The 16,857-nt window shown below is 28.6% G+C and overlaps 1 protein-coding gene across 2 annotated transcripts in view; it reads right to left on the bottom strand.

Annotated features, from left to right (window-relative positions):
• Window positions 1-15,003, bottom strand: part of LOC129960235 (serine protease 30-like) — a 78,677-nt gene extending 63,674 nt beyond the window's left edge. For both annotated transcript variants that reach the window (XM_056073497.1, XM_056073498.1), the window contains exons 1-3: window positions 14,875-15,003; window positions 8,068-8,237; window positions 794-1,037 (exon numbers count right to left, since the gene is read on the bottom strand). In XM_056073497.1, coding sequence (XP_055929472.1) covers window positions 794-1,037; window positions 8,068-8,237; window positions 14,875-14,914 — 454 coding nt within the window. In that variant the 5' untranslated portion in view covers window positions 14,915-15,003. The remainder of the gene's footprint in view (window positions 1-793; window positions 1,038-8,067; window positions 8,238-14,874) is intronic.
• Window positions 15,004-16,857: the final 1,854 nt, after the last annotated feature.

Here is a 16,857-nt window from a genome sequence, read left to right as displayed (position 1 = left end):
ACATAAAATATATGTACGGAATGAAGGCTCTATTCTTAAGCCAACTATATTTTTAAAAATAAACTAAGTAAATATAAGTAAAATATTATAATAATTATTGTTTCAGTTTAATTTCACCAATTAAATCTTAGAAATAATTCAATGTTGTTAACATAACAGGGTATTTCAATTTCTTATTTCCAAATTCTCAAAGATGGCCAGAAAGCATGATATAACTATGAATATGTAAATCAGTAATTAAGAATGTCGGATTTTATTAAATTTTAAATCAGTAATAACTTTTCTCATAAGACATTAGAAATCAATTCATATTACTAATGCTGCAATATTTTTTCATTTGATAATTTGGCAGTCTTGGTAAAAAAACTTGGTTGGTTTCAAAAGAAAAAAGGAAACTAAGCCGTTCTTTCAAATTTGTTTTTTCAAAAGCGATCTCTCATTTTCCTTTTTCAATATTTTCTTTTCTTTCCTTTTAAATACGAATGTACATATGTTCAACAAATTAAAAATTGAAAATAAAAAATTATTTTTTATGAATGAATTAATAACTAGTTCACGAAATTTTAATGAATGGAAAAGTTATTTTCTGACATTGATTAATTCAAATTTAATCTTCTGTAAAAAAAAAAAAAAAAAAAAATTCTCATTATACTTCTTCAGAAAAGTTTTAACTAATTTACTAATGATTAATAATTGTAGCGTGTTAAGACTCACTTTGTCATTACTTGAAAACTAATAAAAGAAATACAGTATTTATTTATTTTTTTAACTTAACCAAATGACGATTATTTACCTTCTGGATCCATATCTGTTATCCGTATCTGAAATCCTCTAAATGGATACATGGCTAGATCACTACTGTAAAATATAGCATGAAGATGGGGTCCACTGGTAGTTAAATTAAATGATGGCGTACCGGTACAAAACTTTCCTAATATTGGGTCAGCTGTAGTGTTACCATCAAATAGAATTATGCCGTCAAATAAACAGTTATATGACGGCCAAATCGAAATAAGAAGAAATTCGATAAGCAGCCTCTGTCAAATAAAATAAAAAATGTTTAACATTTGTGTTAAAACATAAAAAAAAAAATTACTTTCTTGAAAATAAAAATATCTGAGAAACCGAGATTTTTTTTTTTTTTTAATTTTGTAAAATCGTGTTTTTTGGGAGAAAATATTTAGATGCGAATCATACCGATTACATATGAATATGTTTCAATTTTATCTCATCTCGCATCCATCAGCGTCATCTCGCAAAATTTGGAGATACCAGTAAGTTATCATCCTATGGCAACAATGGAAGTACCACAAAAATTTACGAGATGGCGCTCTCTATATGATATTGTCAGCATAAGAGCAGATAGAAAAGGGCTCTGCTAGTTAACTATAAAGAAAAATGTTTTGTGTGTGTGTGTGTGTGTGTGTGTGTGTGTGTGTGTGTGTGTGTGTGTGTGTGTGTGTGTGTGTGTGTGTGTGTGTGTGTGTGTGTGTGTGTGTGTGTGTGTGTGTGTGTGTGTGTGTGTGTGTGTGTGTGTGTGTGTGTGTGTGTGTGTGTGTGTGTGTGTGTGTGTGTGTGTGTGTGTGTGTGTGTGTGTGTGTGTGTGTGAGCGCGCGCGTAAAATCACGGGGTTTTTCCCCCCTCTTTAGAAAAGGCACTTATATAGATAAACTTAGAAAGCAAAGCCTTATTTAAATATAAGATTTGATTCAAATCGGTAGAGCCGTTTCTGAGATACACAAAATAAATTTATATATATGTATACACGAATTACTCGTTTAAAGTTATAAGATAAAACTCGCATGCATTATTAAATATAAAATAATTTATTCTCTAATATTTTATGTTTCCTTTAAATTTCATATGCTGAATCATTTATAACCGTGTTTTTTTATCAATATGTATTATAGATAATCAATGGGTATTGAAAACTAATGCTCTTCTCTAGTGTTTATAAGTATTTCTAATACTATTTATCACCACCATAGATAGTATAGAGTAAAAGAACTGCGGGAAGACAAAAATATGAATTTTGACAAACCGAATTGCTAGATCCGAGCCGCTGTTTTGAGCTATTCCGAAGTTGGCGCCATTGCGAGCGATTTGAGCCAAGTCTGGCGACTTGTGAATGCTCAGATTCTCTGCTGCCTCTTTGGTTCGTTTATCGATCGGTCCCGGAGAAGAGGATTCCTCTTTCTCCCTCAAGGTTTGCTTGTTTTCTTTTTATCTTTTTTTTGGGGGGGGAGGGGGGAAGAGGATTTTCCAACTCCTTGTTGCTGACCTGTTGATACTTGATTCAAGATGGAGGGCAGGAGAGCTACCGTGGTTTCCGCCATATGTCTGTTGTTATTCTATTTTGACGATAATGTAAAAATGTTTACACAGATGTTGCAATACATCTGTAACAATTTCACTTGCGTTTTTTAAGTTTTATTTCAACTATAAAGAAAATTATATTGTTGTGATTCTTAAATATTTTAATAGCGCGAGGAAATTAAATTTTATGCAAAAATGTATTTTAACGAATAATGATGACGCAAGATATTATCAACCATCTGTTACTTTCTTGTACGCTAACAGGCATAGGAAATTACAAAATAATGTTTGTTTAAAACATGGATTTATTTTTTATCAAAACCAGGTTAAGATTATTCCAAAATTAATTATTTTTCTTTATAATTAGTTACTACATTTCTTGGTAATTTTGATTTATTATAATGTCGATTTATGGCTAAAAGTAGCCAAGTCGAAAAAGAAAGACAATGTATTCTTGTAACCATCGCTGTTAAAGAAAAAAATAAGCATATCAATATATATATATATATATATATATATATATATATATATATATATATGCACACTCTAAACAGTAAACGAAGATATAAATCTAGTTTTTCCGCTTTTTAAGTTAATAAACTTAATACAAAATCGTTTAATGAAATCGCGTTTGCTGTTATCATTTGCTTAATTATTGAACTCTTGCTATCTAAATACCCTGAATTGATTCTATTACTGCTCCAGAGGTGAACAGCCTCTAACCACTCATCAGCTTGTGCCAGTAATATAATAATAGAACATCCAAATATAATAATTTATGTATTGTGCGAATCATAAAATATTACATATTCTTATTTATAATTGCATGCGAAATTTTTTGGGTCAAAAAAAATCTCTATCAAAACAATTTTAGCATAGATTTTAGACAAATTTATTGAAATGGCTGGATTATTAAATAGAAAAGTAGGCAATTGTTTAAAAGCACTGAGCCCTCAAGAGTTTTGAGGAATCTTAAATTATTTAATTTTAAAAGTCGTGCATTCGAAATTATTCAAATTAAAATCAAGCAGTGTTTAAATTTATTTTAGAAAATTATTGTAGTAACATTTCATATTAATTGCCATTTGCAAGTTTTATGTTATGCGTTTTTTAAAATTCTAAAAAATTGTGGTGCATTCTAATTTTTAAAATAATATCCGATTTTGTTGTTAGATATAATTCAAAAATTGGTCTTTTCCCCCCCCCCCTTTCCCTTTTGTTTAAAATTACTTTTAAATTTCAGTTGTTCATTTTTATACGCGACATACAGACGTCAAATTCTTATCAAGTAATCTGTTATTAAAAGTTTCCTGTTTCAGATTGCCAAAATATGTTGCATAAAACTACTTATATAAAGATTAAAATAAAATCGATTTTTAAAAGTCTGTTTTTGAAATTTTGTACGGGAAAAATTGCCCTGAGATTTGAATTGCCTAAGGACCCCTAGGAGGCAGATAGCAGTCGGCCACAACAACTCCTGTCGATACTGCTACGTTCAGTGGTGGCGGGGTGGTCGGCTGTACGCAAGAAGAAGAAGGACCCCTAGGAGGCTTAATCCTACCCTATTTATTGAATAGTTGGATAGCTTGTCATTTAGTATCCTTGCTGTTAGGTGGTTTTAGACAACTCCCTAGGGGTACTACAATGCTAAAGCGCGTGTCCGTTCAATTGTACGTCGGATGTTCGTCTTTCAATCGTGGAAAAAAAAAATCGTACTCCTTTTTTATTTCCTGGGGGATTGTCGTGCTGTTTTAATATTTTGAGTAGAATCTTATTGAATTCGCTTTTCATCTACTGTGGTTCTACTGCTGTCATCTGGTATGGCGTAACAAGAGGCGAGCAAGCGGGGTAAATGCTCAGGATGTCAATACCAGATGGGGCAGAAGTGAGGAATCAATTTGTTGTATTTCAGAAAAAGAATAATTTTTTTACACTTTAAACTTTTAAAGTTTTTAATGGTTTTATTAAAGTATATGAGAACATACAGAATACAATCTCTTTTACAGCCTGAAAGTCAACTCAAGCTGGATTTCTCAAAACAAAATAGTAAATAGCTTTACGTTTCTGATAACTGATGACCCCATCTACGAAAGGAAAAAAATCGTTAATGCCCTTTCAAAATATTTATGTCTCAGTGGTTGGGGGGAGGGGCTATACGCTGTCATCTTCATATTTTTTTTAGAAGAGGAAGATAATATATCGATGAGCGCAAAGTATCACATGATGCACATGGAAATGAAATGTTTTTGCTTCCATATTCTGATTGGATATTGATTTCTTCTGAAATTTTTGACAAATAATTAAGAATTAGAATTTTCGATTTTCAAAGAGAATAGAAAAGGAAGAAATATTTCTACATGTTTTTAGGGAAAGATTAAGCTCTGTAGGAACCCTTACATATTGAAATAATAAAACATTTAATTGCTTAGCTAGCTTCAAGAATATTGGTTTCAGTATTTTAAAAAAAAAATTAATTTGTAAGTTTGTCAACCAAATGGAAAGGTTTGAATCGCACTCAACTGTGATCAAATTTGAAAACTTAATAAGAATTTTTGGAATATTATTCTCAAATTGACATCGTCCTTTTATTCTAATTTGAATGCATTCGAGTATATGGCCTTTTCAAATCAAATCAAAGTGCAAAAAGGGATTATCCTAAAAATACTATAAAATAAATCTAAAAGCCTTGCAACCCCGAAAGAGTTGTCTAGTTAACTTATTTGATAAATTTCTTCAGTGTGTTTGGTAAAGTGGTATCTATTTCAGTTTCAATATTTGTGTGAATAGAAAGTAATGAATTTAATTCTTTCATTATTTTTTTTGTGACTTTCTTTCAGTGGTTTTAAGAAATTTGCTTATTTTATCATGATTTTTTTTAGTACAAAATCAATTAAATTCATACTTGTTTTGCGTCTTTCTAATGCATAATTATTTCCACAGAAACGATTGTTCAAATTCCTTATTTAAGTCTTTTTTTAAATTATTCAAATTATAATATATCACATTTTCTGAGCAGAGTTCAGCGAAATTTCATTAAATCTTTCGAAATATTTTTATAATTTTTTTAGATGTTTAAATCCTTTTATCCTTAGGAATATTTTTAAAGGAACAGTTTTGTGTATTTAATGCTTATTGTCTACTAATATAAAATGCCTCTGTATTTGTGTCATCTGTCTGTTGGTATATTATAGAGCAGAAAATTCAATTCCTTTACCAAATTTTACACAAATTAGAGAGTATTAAGTGTTGATTAGTAACTTAAATTGAGTGTTAATCAATTAAAATTTAGAGAGGAATTTCCATCTCGAAACTGTTTTTAGATATTTCTATTAATTTTGATTAATTTCAAATTAAACCAGATTTGATTAATTAAACATAATACTTCCAGAAATATTATTTCACAAAAGTATTTTTACACTGTTTTAAATTTCCAAAAATCATCTTTTCACTGCTCTATACTTAATCATGCAATTTTTCATTAGTTTTAACAATTGTTTAAAATTTATCCATATTTGATTAGAATAGTAGTTTTCATTGTCAAATTCATTTCATGCTTTCATCAATCTTGTGTCGTTTATTATTCTTCTTGGGAAAAATGCATTATCTCTCAAATAGTTTTTTTTAATCAAGAATTTTGCTAGGAAAAAATAGTGCGTGATTTTTATTGCTTACAAGTACTAGAGTTTATTTTTGGCTCTGTGAGTAATTTTAAGAATAAGATAATTTTTATTCCTAGATTTAATTTGTTATGTGGTAGTTATTCAATGTGCATAAATTACTTATGAGACTCTTATAATTTCTAAAGCTATTGATATATTTTACGGTGGAATTCAAAAGAAAAATGGAAATTTTTCTTGTATTAAAAGTTAAAATATCTAACTATTAAATTATTCCTTTCATTTATGCCATATAACTAGATTACATATGATTTAGGTATGTCATTGCTTATAAATGTTGATTTTTTTTCTGTGCTGTTGTCATAGGCATAAGATAATTTATATTAAAGAATTATATTTGAAATTCCAGGCATTTAGTATGTAGATGAGTAATATATAGTGTCTATCACTTTTTTTTCTAGATATATTTAGTTGTATATTTCATAAGATATTAATTTTGCTTATTTTCGGTATAAAAGCATCTATATCAATTTATTTGTTACCCAATCACGCGTTGTAATTTGTTTAAACCCAATCTTTATAATTATTTAAGTAATGTGCAATTGTGGTAAATTGTGCTATGACATGCTTTACCAGTAATAAATTGACTAAATTAAATTTCAATCTTTAAAAAGTCATTCTGTTTAATACTTTTATAACATTCATTTTCTATTTATCGAAATTTAGTTCAAATATCTATACAATTTTTGTGTTCGTCTGTGTTTTTCTTGTGGTTTCAGTTTATTGCTTGATTGTTTGTAGCATTTAATACTTCCATTGTACCAAAAATTTATTGAGTTCAGTTATTAAATTAAAATTAGCCGACATTATTAAATTAATGTAGATAATTTGATGGGCGAACTGGATGGTCACCGAAGATGTTTACATTGTAGCAACATGTAATATTAGTTTCAAAAAGGTTTAATGTATTATTATTTAATCTAAACTGTAATTTCTATCATTAACTCTCAATAGATATATATTTTTTTCGTCGTTAAGCTCTCCTTTCGTAAGATTTCACTTTTAAATATGCAAATTTTAGTTTATAAAAAGTGTGAGGATGGGAGCGCTCTTTTATTATAAGCCCTGGGAGCCTTTTTAAGCTAGCATACCTCCGATATGTTGTATGTATGCATATTATACAATATATGTGATTTCAACAATTCTGTTTTCATAAAAACTTGCTTTTTAGCACAAAAGTCAAATGTTTCGTAATACACATTACTGAGATGCAATGTCCTTGTCTTATTTAACAATTTTAAAGATATTTTTAACGATGTTTTCTTTCGGATTTCAAAAATTCAAAAAGTTTCTTTTGTTCATTTTGATAATTCTATATATTGGTATTTTGAATTTCCTTTTTAACACGACAATGGAACTTAAATTTGTTCAGTTCGAATATTTTGAATGAATAAAATTTTCGTATTTTTCTTTCAGCTTTGGATTACCGAAGTCGCATTTTAACAAATACATTCGCTGTATGTGAAAGAAGTGCTATACAGCGAAAGTAAAATGAGCATTTAACTTAAATTATTACGTAAAAATTGGCTATATTTCTGTACATTTCCGAATTTATTGTTGAAATTTCGTTTAGAATTTTGTTTCACTTCTTGAAAAATAAATATGAATTATTTTAAATATTTCACCAAAAGGAAGAAAAGAAGAAAGATATGAAACAAGTTTATGAATTATTTTTTGAGACTAATTTCTGCAATTGATAACTTCAACAGTTAAAATTTCACGATTCTCCAAATGTATTCATAAATAAATCTAGTTTTTCCTTTTTCAGATTTATTTTTATGCAAGAGATAAATCCTTTAAACTTTATATCAAATCGTCGTGTGATAATCAATATTCATCAGTGATTTGTTATTAAGAATTTTACTGTGTTTTGAATATATAAAATATTTTCCTTGTCATTTCATGTTAAGAAGTTTGACAGCTTCAATAAAGAAAGAGCCCTTTATTTCTTCTAATATTTCTGAGCCTTGGTGCAATTTTTCTTTGATGCATTCTTCATTTTATTTTCATTATTTTGGAGTTTTTTCAGAATATGTTAAATAAAAAAAATCATCATAAAAGAGCGTATACTTACTCGATTCGATCCAGAAACACCATTTATAACCCAAGAACACAAGGAATCAATAGGATAATGAAATTTTTCAAATCCTGGGCTAGATATGATGACGGCTTCTCCCTGTTCAATGCTAATTTCTTCATTTATAGAACAGGAATCATCAGTTGAAGCTAGACTAAATATTGTAACTGTAAAAAACGACAAACTTATCAAAAAATAAGGGAGATCTTTGTTATCTCTATGCATACAAATTTATATTTGCTTTTGTCAGGATGAGTTTTAAGATAATGAAATAATGCTACAGTCACATAAGCAGTTAAGCTAGGCATGTCGTTAAAAATTTACTACATGAGTTATAAGGCGATATGACAAGTAGTAAATGCAAGATGTTTAAGCCAGATAGGTGAGGCACATTTGACGTGTATCATGTGGCCAAGAATCGAATGTATCTTGTATTTTAGAAACTTATTTATTTATTTATTTTTTTTGGGGGGAAATACTAATTGTTTTATAGATTGTTGTAATATAAAACAATGAGAGATTTTGGATTTCAGCTCTTCGTCAACCATTTAAAAAAATCTATCAAATTTGTTCATCTTAAAAGAAAAATGTCACAAAAACTCACTTATATCCAAACAGTTCATATATAAAAAAAAAGAGGAAATAAATATAATTTTAAAAAATTACTTTAAAAAATCATTCTAATTTATTTTTAAAAATTAATTCCAAAGAATATTTCTTACTAGCCATATTCAATGACCAGTTATTTCGCAAACCTTTTTAACTATAAAATTCGAAGGTTTCTTATTATACTTATTATTTTTGTACTTTTTCTTAATTAGAAATTGAAGCTATCCCAGGAAGTAATTTTCAGTCGGAATTCAGATCGTAATGAGCTGATATTTTTGAAAAAAAACGATGGATAAAAGTGAAGATTAAAATTTTTAAAAAAATTCTACAAACCATATGAAGCTGTTTAGTATCCCGAGATATTCAAACTGCCAAGGGCAAAATTGTCTACCTTCTGGCAACCCCGCTTTTATACGTATCGACAACCCCCAGTTGAGACCCCGGATGAACGCCAGATTTTTTTACTGTTGTACTTTATTTCTTTGTATATAGTGCGAGTTCTGGCTGAATCAATGCAACTTGATAATTTAATATAATTCTTTTTTTTAATCTTATGTTTGTGACTTAAAAAAACATTTTAAAAAAACGATTGATGAAAACGTAAGATGATTTTTTAAAATGAAACAATTACTTTCAAAATAAAAATGTTGAGATTGAAATGTGAAAATAAATAAAATAATGGGAATCAAGACTCTTTGCGATTCAAAAAACTTCAAAGAAACATCAGTTCAAAGAGTGATAATTGATAAATTAAATTTAATATTGACAAAACTGCAAATGAATATAGTTATCCCCTGCCATTTGTTAAAATTGTTTGTTTAAATTTCTTGTTATATTATTAAAACCTTTTGAAATGCATTTAATTTCAAGTAAGAATGACACAAGAATAAAAAATATTTTTTGAAATAAAAAATGTAATAATCCCTATAACTTGAATTGTTTTATTGCATTTGTAGTATTCGAATTAAATTTGTTGAAAGATTGGTTCAGTATATATTTTAAAACAAGAATAAAATTTTGATATAAAATCTCATAAAAAGTCACAGGAAATTAAGTTAAATATCAATGGAAAGATTATTTTTACATTTTAAATTGCCTAAAAGTGCTTCAAGTTTTAAAAAAAGTCATTATAAAAAATTTTCTGAAGAAAAAACAACTCTTTCTGCTAGTGAACCATACAATTTCTACTCTTCGCCTCTTCTTTACACCCTGTTTGTTTATTCTTCTCCCTTCCAATTCCAGTGGAGAACATGTAAAACTGTTCACTTAAATGACCTGGACAGCTAATTATGATAGTTATAAAAATTAGACTACATACCATATAATTTTAAACGACATCTCTGGAAAAATTAATTTCTGCACTTTAAAATGGCGCAAAAATAATTTTTTGTGCTTTGTTTCTGAAGATATTGGCAAAAAACATATGAAAACTCCGAAATTTGACAGTTATTTAAATAACTTAAATTTGAAATAAAGGTTCCAGAGCGAGGTGCTCTGAAATCTTTATTTCTACCTTCCAAAGACTGGCAGCTCTAGATAAAGACTTTCTTCATTGTATTAGTTTTTTAATACAGAATATTGCCGCCGCTTTTCTCTGTTAAATATTAATATTGGCCTTCATGAGTCAGAAGTTGCGAACAAAATACTATTCGATTTTAAAAGGAGCAGATGTAGCATAGTGCACCTGCTGTTGACATAATGTTGAGAAATATTCAAAACTAAATAAAAATCGTTAGAGATTATAATTTTGCTTCACTAATGACGTGAAATAGCAAACGATTGATAATGATAACATGTGCTCTTGCACTCCGGGAAATTTCGAAGTTCATCGAATAGCTTATATAATATCCTCCCTCAATACAATAACTTCCCTTATAACCTCCTCACTGCCAAAATCAAAACCGTGCCAGGTGTTTTTAACCCACGGCTTTTAAAATCTCTCCCCTCCCTTTCATTGGAAATGCTCTGGTCACTCGAGCAACGATTGCATATTGCTTATTTTTGGGTGTGTGTGTGTTTTTAATTCAGTAATACTGTATAAATGACGTTATTTCTGTTTTTCGTGGAAAAATCGCTATATGAAGGACAAATTCTTATTTGTAATCCATAAAAAATAGTATTGGTAAAATTGCTATTTGTGGTTACAAAATTTAGAATTAAACATTCGTTTCCGTTATTTAAAATAAAAAACCAAATCGTTAAAAGTATGTCGCACGATTTTACATAAGTTATTTTACTGCTGGAATATTATTGAAAAACCGTGTCTTCTAACATTTAGCATTTCTGTAAACTTGAATTTTTTTTATTAGAAAAATTTTAAGAAAACGTTAAAACAAAGCGCATTCTTTGCAAATCTAAAGATTTCTGTATTCTCTTAAAGAAACTTTTTGAAACAACTCAACCCTCCTTTTTTTTTTTTTTTTTTTTTATTAAAAATCTTGACCCTATCTAAACTCCTTTTCGAAAATTTCAAATTATTCCACTGATGAAAGATTCTGATGTCTTATGCATATAAAAATTGAAGAAAAAATTTGTTTTAATAATTGTATGGATGCACTTTCCGTTTAAATTCTTCGGAAGGAAGCATGCACAAAATTTAAAGATGCACAAAAGAAAAATCAATCGATAAGCAAAAATGTCCATAAATTTATTAAAATATTTTTTGATTCTTTAAATTAAAAAAAAAATATTCTAAAATTTTGAAACATGCATTTTTTTATTAAAAATCTAGCAAAAGAAAGACTAGTAAAACCTGGTTGCCTTCAAAATCTAAATCAATAAAAATAATAAGAAAAAAAATCAGCGTAGTCATTGACAGTTTCAACCGAATATCCTGCCCATGAGCCATTGCTCGCTATTTCTCCCTTTTGCATATTCATGAACTAGTTCCTCATCTTGATTTTGACAACCTATAGTTAAGAGCATAGTTAATGTGTTCAGATCAAAAATGAAGAATTTTGTTCCGGCGAACTGTTTCCATTGACCTACATTTACTACGTTTAAACTTCTGAAAAAAGTATTGGTGAATCTTGCGCAAATAAAATGAGGTACTGGATGTCTGAAACTTAAAAAGCTTCACAAAATATCGAAAAATGTAACATTTTTTTAAAGTTTTTTTTTCTTCCCATCTTAGTTATTCAATCAGAGTGGCGATGATATTTTTGTTTTCTTATCGAAGATAAAACACTAGACAAAGTAAAGAAATGGATAATATAATAAGTAATAAAAACTATTTAAAAATATCTCTACATAAATTTGATTAACAAAATAAGTATAATTAAGCAACATGAAAGTCCCATTTGCTTATGTAGGTGTTGTCTCAGAAATTTTATAACAAAAGATCCCGTGTCTTTATATTTTAATATTATAATTTATATATCCCTATTATATATATTAGTATTTATTATTTTATAGGTAGGTTTAAAAATTCATGTTAGAATTATTTTTGATATTTAAGAAATGTTGGGTTCTAAATTGCTCCATATAAAGTTTCAAACTTTACTATTTCCTATAGGTGAAAAAAGGACTTCATTATATCCTACATTTCGTATATTTTTTATTGGTTAATTTTAAAAATTCATGACAGAAAGATTTGAAGTGTTAGTATTTAAGAAATATAATTTGCATTTAGAGTCATTCCTTTTTAAAAAAATATTTAATTTGCTCTATATAAAATTTCCAACTTTACTATTTTTTATACATAAATTATTCTTTCGTATCCTTCATTCAAATTCTTCTTTATATATTTGCTAAAACCGGAAAATGCTCCCTTTATTTTGTTGAATTATTTTTAAGATTTACGAAATGAAAACAGTTATTAAGGACTCCGTGTGTTCTTCACAGTTTAAAAAAATTTTTGAAACAAAACCAATATTCAAGGCAAAAAAAAAATGTTCTTTCTTATATCAGTTACTCTTTCATACATTTATTGATGGGGGATGTCATTCTATAAAGGAGCGTTTTTTCTTTTTTTTTCCCCTTTGAAAGCGCAAAACGTTCGCCATAACCGGATATTGAAATTCTCTTGAAATGAAATTATCTTCATCGAATGAGATTGGAAAACGTTATTTCCATCAGAGAAAAAGACTTTACACCAGGTTTTCCTCAAAATGTTTAAGAAAAAGCTATAATGTTAAAGATTTAAATTTCTTCGTTTATTAAAAAAATTACAATATCATAAATATACAGTTGAGAAAAAAATTCTCAATTTCTACAAATAATTTTTAATTTTCGCAGAAAATTAAATTACTGTCGTGGTTTAAATTACATCGCACGCATTCCGGACATGTAAAATTTTTCTTCTTGTCTATGATGCACCAAAAAAATTTAATTAAATCACTTGAATCTTAAACTCCAAGTTTTAATCCCTAACTTCAATTTCTCCGTACCATACTTAATTATCTAAAAATGGAAATACTTCTAGCCATTTTCAAACATTATTTAGATTGTTGAGACAATTAGAATCATTGGGAGGTTAAGAGAATTTCAACACATCTATCTTGATTCGGAAAAAAAATTCCATCCAAAAAAAAATTCATCGTCAGTGTTAATCGAAAGATAAAATTAATCTCTTGTGCAAATATGTTGCTCACACATAATGGATTTTCTCTGTGAATGTATGCTTTGATTTTCACGGATAATGGAGTATCAACTCACTTGTAACTGGAATGCTGGAGATTTGCACCTGATCGATGAATTTTTTTTATCTATTCTTCTTACCAAAGCAACTTCACCGATTAAAAAACAAATCTGAATAGTGTTGAATTAAATGAACTGTGCCTTTTGCACTTAGTCTCAATTTTTATTATACACATTGTCTGTGTGAGTGAAAAATTGAGATTTTGGATAGGTCCGAATGCATGATAATAATTTTACAATCTTCATTGAGTAAACAAGTTTCGAAACGTTAATTTATTATAATATACAATAAATTCATGTAAGAAAAAATTTGTTATAAACGGCACAGGCTATATCTTCTTATTCTGTGAGCTCCTCAAATAGATTTATTTTGTTTAAATATATTTCAGCTCTGTTTCGACACAACGCAAGTGTTGATTTGGAACGGGCATCATTTTTAACTGTAGTCAAATGACCAAGACACCATTAGAGTTGCACCACCCTCTCTAAACTTCATGATTACACCAGCGGGTGGACTTGCGAGGTTTATCAAACGGGTCTTCTGTGGAATTGGGTTTGGAACCCAGAGCCCTCCGGCTCGAGACTTCGCCACTAAGTTACTGTGGCCCTATATCATACTGAAGTTGCGGAGTGTTTTGTGAAAGTTTTGGCCTCGGATAGAGGAATTATGAATACGAGACCTGATTTCATAAATAAAAACTACCTATATCAGGATCTGTTGAAGGTAATATAGTCAAGTGTCAAACTTTTTTTGTAATGATGCGAGTTCAGAGACTTGGAAAAGGGGTGGAACGAAGAAAACTGAGGCCTCGTATTAGGATCTCGTCTTCGTGGTTGGAGAGTCGTCAGTTCTAAACCCAATTCTATGGAAGATATGCCCAATGAACGTCGGAAATATATCAAAGTCTAAACAAATTCCGTTAGTGTAATATTGAAGTGTGGCAAAAAGGTATTGGCTTAGGTGTCTGACTCAATTTATGACATCGTCCCAAAATCCTCCTGTTTAGCTTCAAGCTTCAGAATAATTACCACAAACCAAGCTATATGAAAACTTGGACAGTTATCATCGACTCAAGTATCACCCAAGTCTTTTGATTACTCTTTAAAATTTTAAAGCGCTTTCATGTTGCTACAAAACGAAGTATTATAATATAAATTCTTTACACTATTATTCATAATAAAGAAAAATTAATTTGATCGTATTCAGGGATCAATTTATCACTAATCCATTGACCTTCGGTAGCTATTTATAAATATTAAAAAGGGCTTTCAATCGAAATTATCTTCATGAAGAGACGAACGCACACAGAATGCAGATTTATCCATTAAAGAAAATTTCACCATTTTAAAAGTTTAGGTAAAAATTGATTTCTGTATAATAAATGTACAAAATATATATAATAAAGTTTAAATAAAGTGGTTTACTAAATGCAACCATCTTTAAAATTATCAATTTTAACTCAATAATACTTAATTTAAATTTTTACAAATACTCGAATGCAATATTTTCAACATCCAACATTCATCAGTATAAAAAAAAAAATTAATTCTACGTACTTGATAGCAAAATAGGCAGCAAACTAAATAAATCCATCATAGAAGTTTCCCCCTTTAGTATTCCAAGCGAAATCAAATTTCTTTGATGAATTTACATTTTACTTAACTCTCTTCTTCACAGGATACCTGTTGAATTCTAAGCACTAAAAACAATTCACTAAATTGTTCATCGTAATTCACACTTTTGATAAGAATAATCTTTTTAGAGATAATCGGTAATCCCGAAAAATTCTTTAGCAAATATTAAGAATGTTACCTATTATAAAAGACGCTATATTTTTGTCAAAACAAGACATCATTTCCCCTTTAATAAAAACACATAAAGAAAATGTGTTATATTTACTTTGCCAGAAAAAAAGATAAAATTTTGACAGTTCAGAAGATAATTTGCCTGACACTGTTCTATTTTAGAAAATTTTCATTCAAACCTACTGGCATAATTTTGAAGAACGGAAGACATTTCTTTAAAACTCAAGAGTCAAAATTAGAAGTGAGCTGTGCTGCTAATATGAAACAATTTAATAACAAAAAAATGTAAAAATCATTTTAATATTGTATTGATTTTAAGAAAAAAAATATTAAAAAATACTTCTTGGAATTCATGATAGCTTTATTTTATTTCTGGGCGGGTTTTTAAGGCCCGTGAAGTACTTGCTGTCGTTGACTGTACTAAGCTTAACTACATACAGTTGTATATAGTTAAGCCTATATATATATACACGACTAACATATAACGTCCACGCATGCTTTTTAAAAATACCTAAGGTTCCCTTTCCTAAATCGACAGATATCAAAGCAATTCTTAAAAAAATCTCTTAGTATCTTTATTATTTGCCTATATATCTTTTGCAACCAATACACTTAATTAAAAAAAAGCCGCGAGAAACAAAGTTAATAAAATTAAAATTTACAAAAAAAATATTTCATAAAATGAATGATTAATAAATTCCAATAGTTTCATAAATTCTTGTTTGTAAAACTGTAGTGCACTAGTGTTGTTCATGTCATATCATTGTAATTAAATAAAATTTGCGTTAGTCACAATAATTCCTATGAAATTATAACACAATCGAGATAGACATTTTTAGATTACTTAATTCTAAAAATTAAATTATCATCAATTTTGTTTTTTTTAACATCTCATGATACTGATCAAATATATGGCCGTAAAGTGTGCATATTTTGTAAGTGAATCTTTGTTCACCTATAATTAAAGTCTCGTCTTTAATTGACTCCTAAGTAATTGAACGACCATTTCGTCTGAGTCTTTTTCGATTTTTTTTATTTATTTATTTTCTTCGGTATAAACTACTAAACTTTCTTCGCAATGCGTATCCTTTCTCATTTGAAGTTTCGATTTCATTGTTTAATGTTTCGAAACGGAAGCACTCCTCCTCGCAGGTGAAAGAGAAAATACTCTTTATCTGCTATTTTTTACTCGAACTATAGCTCGTTGAACTGAAACGAAACAAATCGGATGGAGACATTTAAATGTGTGCTTGAGATGAAGTAGTAAATGAAATGGTTTGAAGTTTTGACAAGGCTGCTTTAACAATAAAAACTACAAATTTTTTTGCTTTTGTCTTACTACTGTTCCTCATTTTCATCACGACTATTAACCTTCAAAAACTATTTCTTGTTATATTATCTTTATTGATCAATATATTCCCCGAACTTCTTATCTAACTTTACTGATATGTTTTTATCATATCTTTAACTTAATCACAATTTAATGAAAAGGCAAGCTGTAACAATCACGAATTATTCTTTTATGTTTGCATAAAAGAATAATTTTCTTGTTATGAAAAAATTATCTTTCAAGGGCCAGAGATTGTCGGTTAATTATGCCTACTAATTTAATTTAAAATATCCCTTTCTTAACCTTTGGTAATGCGTTTGGGATATTAATGCTATGATTGATATATTTATTTTACGCTATTAGTTAGTCATACAATGCAGACGATTATTTGAATAACAAAATAA

The sequence above is a fragment of the Argiope bruennichi genome, chromosome X2 (assembly GCF_947563725.1).
Source record: "Argiope bruennichi chromosome X2, qqArgBrue1.1, whole genome shotgun sequence".
In the NCBI taxonomy this organism is placed as follows: Eukaryota; Metazoa; Arthropoda; class Arachnida; order Araneae; family Araneidae; genus Argiope; species Argiope bruennichi.
Note: the sequence above shows the minus strand (reverse complement) of the source record. Positions and strands in the feature narration are given on the sequence as shown.